We start from the raw sequence: 14,112 nt of genomic DNA, 5'->3' as shown, positions 1-14,112 counted from the left end.
ATGTTAAATAGGTTGCTGAACACGTGATAATGCAGTGTATCACTCTGTTCCAAATGGACACACGCAGTGGAAAAATAGATTTGAGTAAATCATACTCCCCAGATGCACTTTACAATTTGTTCCACTTTAATATTGTGTTGACTCTGACCGCAAAAAGCTGTCTCACTCTGAGGCTTGCTGGTGTTCAGTGGCAGTGTAAGTCAATATTGGCTTAGTCTCCACAAAGCTGCTGGACTGTGCTCAAAATCACTATATTCCAGTGTGGGAGTGAAATGTGGCAACGGGGTGAGAAGTCTCCTCAAAGAAGCACACAAGTGAGAAGAAACAGCAGAGGTGCATATTTAGTACACAACAAAACACACAATCACCTCTCACACATTCTCACCTACTGTTGACTTGAGGGCAATAGGGTCATGTGAGTCATACACCCTTGAACACGCACACAAACCTTCCTTACTACATATACACACAAACCCTTGCAGTTGACCTGAAGGCAGATCTCATCAAGGTTGTATCTGTTTGTTTCTCACTCTGTCAGTCTCTGCCTTCAACACCAGGGAGTAAATTACACTCTTACACTAAGTTTTCTCTCATATTGTTAATCATTTTACCAGCTGCAGAATGGGAGAGTTGACTACAGGTTCTCATTTTTGAAACCTGAAAAATGTAGATTTATATTGCATGGATACTGTTTGTAACCTTGCAAATTTTGGGTTTACTGTAAATTGATCTTGTACTCACGAACCTTCAAACTTCTGGTAACGTGACTGACAGTGATCCTCTCAATGTAATGTTGGGAAACCAACATTACATTGAGATGATCACTGTCAGTACCCTCATGTGGCAGCCATCTACACCAGCATCGCACTGCGCCCTGCCATACCATCTACCAACTACTTCTATAGCACTGCGCACTTGCGGTTTAGGCTCCAATGACCTGGAGCCTAAACCGGTCATTGGAGCAAGTGGTTGCTACCAGTTGGCAGCCACTTGCCAACTGGTAACCACTACCAGTTGGCAAGTGGTTGCTTATTATTGCGGCGCCTTTTGAAAGAAGTTGGTTTCAGCACTAACGCATAACTTTCACACTGAAGGCAAGTAATGTCTGTTTCAGGTTTTTTCATCACACTTTTTGCCCTTTAGTTAGCTAGTGATTGTCTTCCATAGTAATTGCAACCACAGCAATCTGCTAGCAATTGAAGCAAACACAAGGAGATGTGGCACCCTCTTTATGACTGATTTCACCTGTGTACAGCCAGCAGCTACTTGCCAACACACTGGAGAAAATACATTTTTCCCTACCAACAAGAGGTTGCCAGGAGGTCCCTGACTTATCTCTGGGCCCGTGGGATTGAGACCTTAGGTACATATGTCTCTCAACTGGTACTTTATATCACATTAATGCCATGAAACAGATTTAAAACTAACTTTTGACCCTCTGTGGATTAGAGAATAATATATTCAAACTTATCCGCCCAATTCAGTCAATAAAAATATATACTGTACAATCATTCCATCCTGGAAAAAGAGACGTTCAAAGAAAGAAAGAAAAGCCCAAAATTGCAGTAACATTCATGCCCATGATGAGTGGATGTAAACTACTGACCACAACTATGTAGTGGGGTTGGAGGTTCAGTCCTTAATCTCTCTGCGTGCTCAATGTTCTTAGTAAAGACACTGAATCCCCCAAGGTTGCAACTGATAGCAGCCACTGTGGAAGGGAGCTCCACAGCCACTGGTGTGTTTGAATGTGTAAATGAGAAACACACTCTAAAGCACTTATCTGGCCAAGATTAAAAGGCGTTAAAGCGCACATTATTTAAAATTTCATGAAGGATTTCATCCCTAATCTTGCTAGGCTTAGATTACAGGAAGTAAAAGAGACTTGGCAGCAGGTAAAAAATAGCCAAGAGAACCTTTTGTTCCATGGAAAGTTCCATGATCACTTGAGTAAATTGCCCAGTTACCTCAGCTATTTGAGTTAAATATAGGACTTAGAATATCAGGTCACAAGCAGTTCTCACAGTAGTTGCACCGTTTTTTCACACTGAAATGTAAAAGCTGTGTTCAAATACTTTGCTGCATAGAAATAGAATGAACTTCAAAATATATGAAACCACATTCTCTCGTTTCACTAGAACATTAAAAGGTTCTATTAATTCATCTGCAGTTGCACTTGTATATGCTTTAATTTTTCAATATGTATGGTTTCAATGACTATATCTTATATACAACTGTGCACAGACGTGCTTGTGTGGAGTGCAGTCCTGTCCTGTATACATGTAACATGACGTTATCTGCAACTATTCTTTTTCAGTTGTGTTAAATCCATTGTCTGAAGTCAACACAACAGAAGTATAATACCAAACTCTGATTTCAGGCACTGGCCTGGTATGTCAGTAGAATTTAAATTCACTTAAACAGATGTCACATTAGGTTGGACATTTCCCAAATATCAGGCATAGTCTGAGTTGTTCATAACACCAAATGTGTTTGCATATTTTTTGGCAGCGATCACTGAGTATGCAGTGTAGAATATTCATGTCTCATAACCAAAGCTATGAATTTCACTTTTAGCCCTAATCAGTGCTTGTTGCTCTTGTTTTGAACACAGATACTAAATGTGAGTCTATTTTTTAACTCCATGAGATTATCTGTCAGGCCAGCAGCCAGAAGCAGATAAGTGGCTGGGGAGATGAGCAAGCAGGACTAACCCAAAGCTCCATGTCTTTTCCTTTGTAAGCATTGATCTTTATTCCAAATCATTTGGCCAAAAACAGTAAGATGTAAAATAACAGACTATAAGGAGGGCAGAACGAAGTCAGAGATTCTTCTTTTATGTGCGTTATTTGAACTATTTTTTTTGCTCTCATACTGTTTAGAGATCTACTCCATAGTACTCATAGTACCAAATGCTTTGGGCTTTTAATAAAGATTTTAGTACTGGTTTGGTTTTATTACTGGTTACTTCCTCCCTACCATTGCTAGATGTTGCTCATAGGGTCTATATCTTACAGTATAAAGTGACCTGAGAAAGCTGTTGTTCGATGCTGTAAATAAATTGAACTGAAAAGGAATTCTTAACAAATTAGTAAACATTATAATTTCAATTGTTTGTAACCAGTAAATAACTGTTAGCAGAGTTTTATTCACTATCAATTAATAATCATTCAATTGTGTTACTTTAAATCTGATATTGATAATTCTACAGCTAAAGCCTCCACTCAGTGTTAATTTACTGTCATAAAAAAATATGTATTTGTTTAAATCATATTTTATTTGATAAATTACAATTAAAAGATCAAAGTGGAAATTTGCATGTATTACACAGTGCCCTTGTATTAATTCCTGAACTACAAATCACTTGTCTTGAATCACTGCAATATTTAATATGTTTAAATATTAATATTATTCTATATAGTTTTTATCCTAAAAAAAAACTATATTAGTGCGACTGTTTGTATTTCTGTCTTAGCCAAGCTTCATTATTGCAGCACTAAGTCTGAGGGGCACTCTTGGAGCAACTATTTTAGAGACGTGCTTCCTTTGCATACACTCGACCTTTCTACTGAGTATCACAAAGTGCAGCCTGGTAGCTTTTGCACAAACATGTTGACAGACAAACAGAAAGGCAAACAAATGCCCCTGAAAACTTAGTTCTGCCGATGCATGTCCACATAACAGCAGTTTGAGAATTCTTGCATTGCTAACTTTCTGCTAATTTACAGATCAAGGCTCTGCAGCAGAGGTCAGTTAGTAACCTCTAGGTTATTATTATTGCATGTTCTTTGTTTTGCAGGTAAACGACCGGCTGGACAGGTACTGCTGTGGATTCATACCTGATCCCGCAGAACTCTGCGTGGAGAACCTGCTTTATGCAAAGTGTGCCAACACCAAAGACCTGCTGCTGGTTCACATCCTGGTACGTATCACAGCCTGCCCTAATGCTTTTTCATCCTGTCTAGTCGCTGCAGACAGTAGACCCTTACGTTTCCTCTTTGTTCCATTATCAAAGTAATTTATGTCCCAAGACACTACAAGGCAAACATTAATCAGTTATCTTCAGTCAGCAGACCACTTTACTGATCACTGTTTGATGGATGTGATAGCAAACAATGCTTTTCTCTTGCCATTCTAAATTGTTATTTAATCAAAAAAATATTTAAGTGTCAGTTTTCTGTTGTTGCCAGATCATTATTCATTATATCAGCGGGAATGTACTGAATAAAAACCACCTTGGCTCCCCAGTTTTCGTTACACAACAATTTGTTGCTGTCATTCTTCCGTGGAAAGACAATGGTTCTATATTTAAATGATACAGCAGGAGTGGATATTAAACTCTCCGAGTGTTGATGTATGTGTATTCACAGACAGAAAATGAGTTCAGAGCCTGGCAGATGTTACCGAGCTGGAGCTGATTATGCTGCATGTGCTTCATATTGTTTATAAGAATAGATAAAAGCTCACAGCATTTCCTGCAGGAAACAAGCTCTGCAGAGAGAGTCTCGACACATCTTAGCAGCACAAAAGAAGCAACATTAGGTACATTGGAACTTCACAGAAATTTAGACTCTTGAACAATATAAAGACAATAAAAACACCACGACGGCCCGTCAGTCCAAGTTAGTGCAGGTGTGTGTGGTTTTTGTACAAGCAGTCGGGTTGTGTGCTTTTGTGCTTTCTCTGGGTTAGCTGAACATCTTTGCACGCTCTGAGTGACACACAGCAGTCTGTTCCTGACATCTGTTTGTTTGTACGTCTGATGCAGTGGAGGGGTTTCTGGCCTGCATGTTCTCAAGGGTGCCGAATATCTTTAGTGATGAGGAAAAAAACAGTTTGCTATATTAAATGTTGCTGCACATTTTAAATATTAATATAAAAATGAATGGTGTCCCTAAATCAACCGGATATTGTCCAATATTCCTTCAATAAGAAACAATAGCAGTTACAGGGGGCAGTTTTGAGGATGGAACTTGAGAAAAAAGACTTCAGAAAACACAATTTCTGCTTATGCTTTATATCTCCACTATATAATGTAGATAAGGTAAATCAATTTTAATGTCATGCTCTCCTCGCTTCTTATTTTCTCAATTAGTCTGTGTTTTATGTTGTTTTTATACAAGTTGCAGTCAGACAGTTCTGTGACATAAAAAAGTGAAACATACCACGTTTGTATTTGGCCAGTCTCCCTTTTTTATGAACCCTTGGGCAGCACTGTTGATATTTTAAGATTGTATCAATGATTACAGGTGCACATCTGCACTTTCATCTCAAACACCAACTTCTATGTCAAGCCAACTTGACCTTCATTATCAGGGATAATCGCTGGTGATGAAATCTACATCTGCAGGTATGACCTAAGAAGGGAATCGTCATTTAAAGGGGCCAAGACTAAAGGTAGCACAAATGCACCAGGAGCATGCATGTCATTTTCTTTACAGGTCACAGGATTGTGCACTGTGCACTTATTCTTCCTGTGGAGTCTGAGGGAGAATGGTCAGGCTACCTGTATATGATCAGTACTAAAAAAATCAACATGAGCACAAAAGCTGAAATGGTAAATGGACTGATTCTTATATAGCGCTTTTCTACTCAAAGCGCGCTATACAACATGCCACATTCAACCAATCACACCGAATCTCACAAGCACTTTCTCTAATCCGAGTGCTTTCTAATGACATTTACACACAGTCATACTCCCATGGATGCATCGGAGAGCAACTTGGGGTTAGTATCTTGCCCAAGGATACTTGACATGCAGGCTGGAGAAGCCAGGGATCAAACACCAACCTTCCGATCAGTTGGTGACCTGCTCTACCTCCTGAGCTACAGCCACCCCAACCCCATCATTTTGGAATTAAGTGGATTCTTAATTCAAAAATGATGTTCCATGTGTAAACGTGCACCAATGATCAACCATAAAGACTCTGATTAAGAATGGAGATATGTACAGTAGTTTAATGACTGTGTGAGAGCATCACTGGCTTTATTTCCAGACTGCAGAGTGTACACAATGCATATGTCCAGGTGGGGATGATGTGTATGTGTGTGACTGGAGAAGGCAGATTGTGTTTCAGCTTTCTCGGGTGTGCGCTGTGCTCCTGACAGCGATCATGTTCACTGCAGAGATTTCACACACATAAGCTAAATGAGAGCTATCACCACGATCACGAATGTGATGAGGAAGACTCACTACATTCATATTTGGGAAAGGTGCCCCAGACTTTTTCCTCATCCTGCCACATGCTGTCATTATCCTGTTAGCTGCTGTGAGCTACTCACCGTGAGCGTCAGTGTCAACAGTCCGACCCTCTGCTACGTTCTCCAGGAGTGTGGAAGTTGATTGTGAAACACTGAGCGGATGTTGAAATTTAATATAGGCTCACTGATACTGAAGTAACACTGCTGACATGAATGTTTATCATAAAATTTATGTTTTTCACGAAGTCTGCAAACCCAGTGCCAAAAGAGTTGGCACACTGTATAAAATGTCAGTAAAGAAAGAATGCAATGATAGAACATACAAAATATATCAGATGTTTGAAATATTTTCTCATTGTGAATTTAATGAAAGGAACACATCAGCCGGAGGAACATTTTGCACATAAGTCAGTTAGATAGGCAGCTGGTCAGTAATGTGATGGGTATAAAAAAGACTTTGGATATTTCATCATCAAAATATCCTGGGAGGCTGGAGCAATGACTTAGCGCAAAGGACAACACCAAATATTAATATTGGATGCCTCAGATCTTTGGGCTCTGAGGGCTCTGCATGAAAAACAGACATGAATCTGACATGGAAATCAGAGCAGGGCTCAGAAACATTTCAGAAATTACTGTCTGTGAACACGTTTTGCTGTGCCATCCACAAATGGAGGTTAAAAAAGAAGCTATATGTGAGCATGATCCAGAACCCTGGCTGTCTCCTCTGGACCAAAGCTCATCTAAAATGGACCGAGGCAAAGTGAAAAACTGTTCTGTGACTAGACAAATTGAAATTTGAATTTCTTTTTGGAAAATATGGACGCTGCATCCCCTGAACTAATAAGGAAAGTTACCATTCAGGTTGTAATCAGCACTCATTTCCAAAGCTGATATGGGGGTGCATTAGTGTCTGCAGCCTGGTCATCTGGAAAGGCACAGCCAGTGCATCTATAACAAGAGCATGGCTTTGTGGTACAAGAGTCTGGATCCTGGCCTGTTAGTTAGTTAAGACCCAAGATTGCTGAGGAGCTAGAGTCCTATATCAGACAAAAATAACAACATTCTTCTCCAAAAAGTTTAGCAGCTGCTCTCTTTCAGTTTCCAGATGTTTATGGACGAAGAGGGAAGCTACACAGTGGTGAATGTGGCCCTATCCTGGCTTTTTTCACATATGTTGTTGTCATCAAATTCAAGCACTATTTCTATACTCTAAATATACCATAATATTACCTAGTAAAAGATGCTAGACTACAGTTAAATCAATATTATGATCATTCTGCACCACTGCAAAACCTTTTGCCACTGAAAAGCAAACGTTCTATTTTGCAACTGAAATGCACGGACACTGTTATTCTGTGGCTAGCTTTATTGGAATGTGCATTTTATGGAGGAGAGTATTTAAATTGACGGTCAAACTAATCATCTTACTCTGCAGCTCTTGTGGCTGATACAGATGCTGTGTATCAGCCACAGCATCTGTATCATTTATTTGAAAGTCAGAGATGTTGTGAGGACAAGCAATGGCTTTGGATGGCTCAAAGCTATGATGTTTTGGCTCTGTCCCATAACTCCTTAATGAGTTCCCCTGTCCCACATAATTCTGGTCCTTAATGATAGAGGTATTTTGATAAACAAAGCAGACTTAATTTACTTTGAAGCATCAGGGGGAAGAGGAGACTCCCAAAACAGCACAGTGAGGCAGACGAGTTTTTACAGTGAGTGATGCGCTATTAAAAAAGAAGAAAAAAAAAGACAAACCTAAAAATATGTCAATCAACATCATTCAGTAGCTTTTTGGGTTTTCTCAACTTTTGCCTGTTGTTGTGGTGAGCTTTACTAAGATTTGCATGTTTAGATAACAGCTTTGGCAACTTTAATTTTCTTTGTCACTAAATTATGTGCATGTGAGGTTAACAGTAAAATACTAGCTTCAATTACATGTTCAGAAAATTTTGCTTGTAACCAAAAAATTGAGTTGACATATTTGGTTTGGCATTGATTTTTATGCCAGGCCTGGAACCAGCCGGGGTTTTACATCAGCTTGTGATTTGGTTGAGTTGGTTGTTACAATAAAAAATGTCAGTTAAATATATTTAACTGACTTTTTTTATTGTAACAACCAACGATTTATACAGGAAAATAATGACTATTAACAAGGTTGCCCAAACTTTTGCATCCCACTGTATCTGCCAAAATACAGCTACTAATGGGACTCACACAAATCTAAAGTGTATTTTATTATCTGAATGTTACAATGTGTAATATTGGCTTTGATAAATGCTGGCAAGTTTATATGGCATGAAGCAAATCACAAGCAACCCACACAGGTGGCACAGTAGCTAATTTCATTATCATGTGGACGGATCAGGATGGGATAATAAACAATGTAATCATCATTGAGTCGCACATTTATTTGATGGAATACTTTATAATAATGAAAACCTTTTCTGGATAAATCATGTTCTCTAAAGCTGGGCTTACACTGTGTGATTTTTTTGCTCATTTTGAGACGATTTTTCAGTCGTGCGACCGTTTTGGTGATCGGCCCGAGTTTGGCCTTCATCGTGTGTCGTGCATCGTGTAGTATACGTGGGGTAACGAGAAGCGATTAACACCTCATGACCAGCTCCCGATCATCAATCACTTGGTCGTAAGAAAATCAAACCTGTTTGAAATCCTGCTGGCCGTCGTGAGGGTGTCACAACAGCCTCTCACACTGCGCACACGCAAACACAGACATGAAAGTGAAAAGACGGAGCAGCACGGCGGTGCAGCGTATGATCTGGACACAAGCAATGGAGGCACAACTTGTAGAACTTTGGCAAGCTCATCTGAGCCTTTTCGATGTGGCCTCACAAAATTTTCGTGACCACAACAACCGTGAAAATAATTGGATGGACATTGCTGCTCAATCACAGCTGCCTGATCAATGTTTTTCATTAGCAATTTAGCAAAGTTGATGGTGGCGGTGTGTGTGTCTGTGTGAGTGAAAAACAGAGAGGGAGAGAAAGGGAGAGCGAGCGACAGATTTTCTGTTATAACCTTCATGTTATGGACGCACAGTGTGAGCACTCAGGTCGCATCAGAGCATCGGGCCGTATAGTGTGAGACCCTGCATCATGACCTATGAAATTCTAACCCAATCGTACAGTTCGAGCAGGGGCTGAATAACGCGACTGAAAAAAAATTGCACAGTGTATGCCCAGCTTAACTGAACTGATTTATCCAGATTGCTGATACAACATCCAAGACCCCACACAGTTTCTAGTATTTTCTAACAGTAGAGTCTGTCTTAATAGAAAATATCAGTTCTCATTGTTTGGCTGTTTCACTGCCATAGATCTCATGCTAATTTGCTAAGGGTACAGGGGAGGTCGTTAAATGTTTTGTTTATGAAGCGAAGAGTTCATGTCTGAAAAAGCCACTTGGGTTAATGTAAGAATGAAATACTGAAATGCTTAGAATGCAGTTTGACACGGTCCAAGTGGACTGTCATGTGTCTTTCAATCTGTGTAATGGTGACACACTATTTAAAGAAACTGTTAAAGGTGAACTGTGGTTTCACTTATCTTTTTTATTTAGGGACACACATAATGTATTTTATCCCCTTTGTAAAGAAACTGCACAAAATTATATAAATCTGTTGTCACAATCTGGGTGAAGCAGACTGTGTGGAGTGAGGACCCAAGTGCTGACACTGACAGTGCTGAAACAGTACAAAACAAAAGGGTAAGGGTGAAACTAAACTATAACCAAAACTGTGTGATCTAACGCTAACAAAAAAAACCTGGAACATGAACATTAAAACCTGGCATGAAATACCTGGACTTGGCTTGACATGAATACATGAAATCCCCCCAGACTGGACAAGGAATGAATGAAAACTCAGAGACTAAATACACACAGGAGGTGATATGGTGACGTGGAAACACATGGGGAAGCAATGGTTTGACTTAATATAATGACGACACAGGGGAAGTGAAACTAAACACACTGAGCACAGAACACCAGAGCATTTCAAAATAAAACAGGAAACATAACGGAAGGCAGACATGACACACATGATAGACTAAGGTTGTGTCCACATTCATGGGCTGCATCCTCCTGAAGACCCGTCCTTCGCGGTCTACGTGGGCTGTGTCCTCAGAAGGTCGGGTAGGCCGGAAGTAAACGGCTGGGGAAATTGAATGGTCTAGCCTTCAGATTTGCGTCACCGCTGTCTCGGTGGAGTTTAATAAGCTGTCTGCTCCTTGCTAATATAACAGGACACTGGTGTAAATTCTCGACCATCTCACACTTCTGTTTAATCAGTTTTCTGTCTGACGTTTATTCAGCTGTGTGAAAACCACACAGCTAGTTTTATTTTATCTAATCTAATCTAATAATTTTAATCTCAGCCAAACCGATTTACTCACGAACAAATAAAACACTGAAAAAAGCCAAACAATAACATTTTTAGGTTATGTAAGTGACTTTTATATCACGTTTAACCTGAGTAGCAAAAGACTGTGGTGATCTGAAAATGATGTGCCGGGAGTTTGACGTTCTCGCCGGCTCTAGTGACCCTCGAGCTCCCGGCTAGCTATCGAGCTGGTGGATAACAGATGTTTCCGAAAACGTCGGAGCACTTTTTCAAATATGTGATATCTTGATAAACCGAGCAGATATTTTAAGTTGACACAGCTGCATTCTCGCCTGAAATTTTTGTTTATTTGTGATCCAGAAAGAGTAATAAGAGTAATATTAAAAACTTAGTAGCGGCCACCATTGTTGGAAACTGGAACTGGCTGGGCCGCGCTATGAATTCTGGGATATGGTGGGCCACGAAGGACACACCCGACCCATCCTTCAAATTCGGGGAAAAAGAGGACGGCTGCAATTTGTCGGCTGCATTCGGAGGAGTCTACAAATTTGGACAGCCTTCGTTGCGTCGCTGTGACGTAATCGGCCTTCAAATGCGTCCTCAGGAGAATGCAGCCCATTAATTTGGACACGACCTAAGACACACGGACACAGAGGAAGAAGGGAACTGGAGATGAGACATGGACATAACTAAGCACAAACAGACCATGATGGCAGGGAGGAAAAGGAATGGTTCACAAGGGGAATACGTGTAAGCAAGGGGGAGACGGCAGACAAAAACATTACTGAAACGCATTAAACACAAGGGGGTGAAGACACTAGGGGGACTCTAATAAACAGAACCTAGGCAAAATAGAAATGAGCTTAAGATAACTAAATGAGACTTAAATATAAACCGTAAACATCAAAATATAAGAAAACAAAAAACACTGTGTCAAACGACACAGGATCGTGACGTCTGTAGTTTATCAGCTTTATTCATTCTTGTTAATATTGTATTACGTTTAATGTTACTCACTTCCAATCGGTGCACACTTCCTTCTTGGTGAGCAAACAGTAGGCTCTATGTTAACTGTGTATGTTTGTGTGTATTCTCAGGTGAGGAAGACGGATCCCTCCACACTGGTGTTTATAGATAATGCAGGGAGACCACAACAGTCCACAGACAACCTCAACTTCAAGCTGGTTGAGGGCATTGATGAGTGAGTATAAAACATTATGTCAGAGAAGAAGCAGGCAAATGAGATTTTTTTTGTGTGCGTGTCCTTCAGTCTAGCAGTGAGGTTCAACAAATTACACCATGCCGATTGAGAAACTCATTTTAGCTCACAGCGGGTAGAAATAATGATGTAAGGAAATGTTCCAGGAAAAAAGAAAACACATCCAACAACATATTTCCCTGGTGACGTTTCTGATTTGAACAGCTTTCAAATCAGCAGCACAGAAACGTCCACTGGAAGCTTGTTAGATTTTTGTTACAATGTCTGTCTGATTAGATTAGCGTGCTTTCAATTAGCCTGCTATCCAGTATACCGAATGAATCAGCTCTGATAGAAATTCCCCTTTGTCTGTCACTTAGGATTACTAAGCTCTTCCATAAAATTCTCTTAAATATCTTAAGCCTGGACTTGGAGCTGAATGAAAATAGAATGTTAAAGTCACATATTATTTCTCATGACTGAAGATTAAAGAGCTAAATAAAAGAGAAACTTCTTAGTTTTCAGAGGTGTTACAGGACTAATTTTATTTTCTCAAAGTCTTACAACTCGCTGTATTTAATTAATATAATTACATTTTAATATACATTCATTTTCACATGATAGTTATTCTTCCTTTTTTGTACACTTTATTGGGTTGAAGGTTTAATTTGAATTTATAAAATAAATGTTTTTTGTCAATAAATATGTCATTACTATACTGTTAAATTGTTCATGCTCATAATAAACATAGTGTGAAATATTGAAGTTAAATTAGGCCCAAAGCTCAGGCTTCAAACTTTGCTCTTTATGAGCAAAGAGTAGAACAAAACTTTCAGAAATTGAGCGTTTAGCAGAGTGCTCTTTAAGAGCAAAGAGTAGATTTGCTCATAAAGAGCTGGATTTGAGCTGACCTCTAGGTCAGTCATACAAACAAAGCTCAAAAATCACATCTTCTTTTATACACATATCGTCTTTTTTTGCCCACAACAGCTGCAGCAGTGTCGGTCTACTGGAATTAGATTCATGAATTTCTTGGCTGATGAATAAAAAACATTAAACTAAACTACTAGAAAGATTTAGGTTCCAAAAGTTGTTTTTGTGTTTTTCTTTCTCTTTTTTTCTTTTTAGTGTGGTGATTTGTTGACCTTTGCTGCTCTTGCAGCACTAGAGAATGGCTAATATTGATGTCTCTAAAGCTTTTTGCTTATGACTTATTGATTCAGGAAGCTTGAATCACCAAATGGCTTTCCAACCTGACAGAAGTCTGCACTGCGCTATCACAAAAATATAGTATGGCACAGCATTGTAAAATAAAAAAGTAATAATAATAATAATGTATGGCCTCCCTTTTCCTTGTTTGTGAAAATCGTCATTACAAAATCTCCCTGTATGATTATTGATCTGTTTGTGAAAAATCACACAGAGACTCAGAGGCAGAGAACTATGGACAAAACAAAATTAACTTCAGATAAAATTGCAGACAGAACAAAAGGCACAAATATTTAAAGGCAACAACAGGAAATCTGGCTTTGTTTAACCCGAAGAGCCAACAAAACTGAATTAAAGAGCAGATTACAAACAGTAAGTTAAACGCCATCCTTCCAGCAGAAAGAAGCAAACATGTAGTATGAACACTCACATGCACAACATCTCCTATACAGGAGTATAGTACTCTGTGTGAAAGCATGAACACAACAAATCAGAAAAGTCCAGAACACCATTATTTCAATTCAGTTCAAAAGATACAACAGCAATCAGTGCTTTTTGTGAGTCTGCCAGTGTCAGAGTTTTTATTGAAAAAATGACATATTCTTTCGATACAAAAACATGTTCATGCCTTTTTAATTTGTCATTTATTAAAATTCTAAATATATATTTTACCTCAAAAGTACAGTTTTTAAATGTAATGTTGCTGAAACAACAAAATAATAAAATAAAAAAAATCTATCTGATCGAGAAATCCCTCATCTTTGGAAAAGAGAGTTTATTACAGAGAAATGGCTCTTTCCAAAATAAAAGCTATACTATACACTTCTTCTTGGGTATACTCTCAGCAGCATATTAAACATATCAGGTCCCCATAATGAGAATCATGTGCTAACGGCTGTCTAAATCAGCGGTCCCCAACCTTTTTTGCGCCACGGACCGGTTTATGCCCGACAATATTTTCACGGACCGGCCTTTAAGGTGTCGCGGATAAATACAACAAAATAAAACTAGTACCGGTACCGAAAAAAAGAAGATTTATTCCTAACACACGTGAAAAGACCCAGGAAAACCGAGTTAACGATAAAAACGATAACAAAATAACGCTGAAAACCGATAAAAACCCTGAAAACCATACATT

General features: G+C 39.1%; 1 protein-coding gene across 2 annotated transcripts in view; it reads left to right on the top strand.

Moving 5' to 3' along the window:
* The window catches only part of gask1a (golgi associated kinase 1A), an 84,710-nt gene that overhangs the window by 64,503 nt on the left and 6,095 nt on the right, over window positions 1–14,112 (top strand). For both annotated transcript variants that reach the window (XM_084942756.1, XM_084942757.1), the window contains exons 4-5: window positions 3,800–3,922; window positions 11,665–11,768. In XM_084942756.1, coding sequence (XP_084798882.1) covers window positions 3,800–3,922; window positions 11,665–11,768 — 227 coding nt within the window. The remainder of the gene's footprint in view (window positions 1–3,799; window positions 3,923–11,664; window positions 11,769–14,112) is intronic.

This window comes from Perissodus microlepis, chromosome 11 (genome assembly GCF_051167445.1).
Source record: "Perissodus microlepis isolate ML-2025 ecotype Zambia chromosome 11, ASM5116744v1, whole genome shotgun sequence".
Taxonomy (NCBI): Eukaryota; Metazoa; Chordata; class Actinopteri; order Cichliformes; family Cichlidae; genus Perissodus; species Perissodus microlepis.
This window is presented reverse-complemented; position numbering and strand designations above follow the sequence as displayed.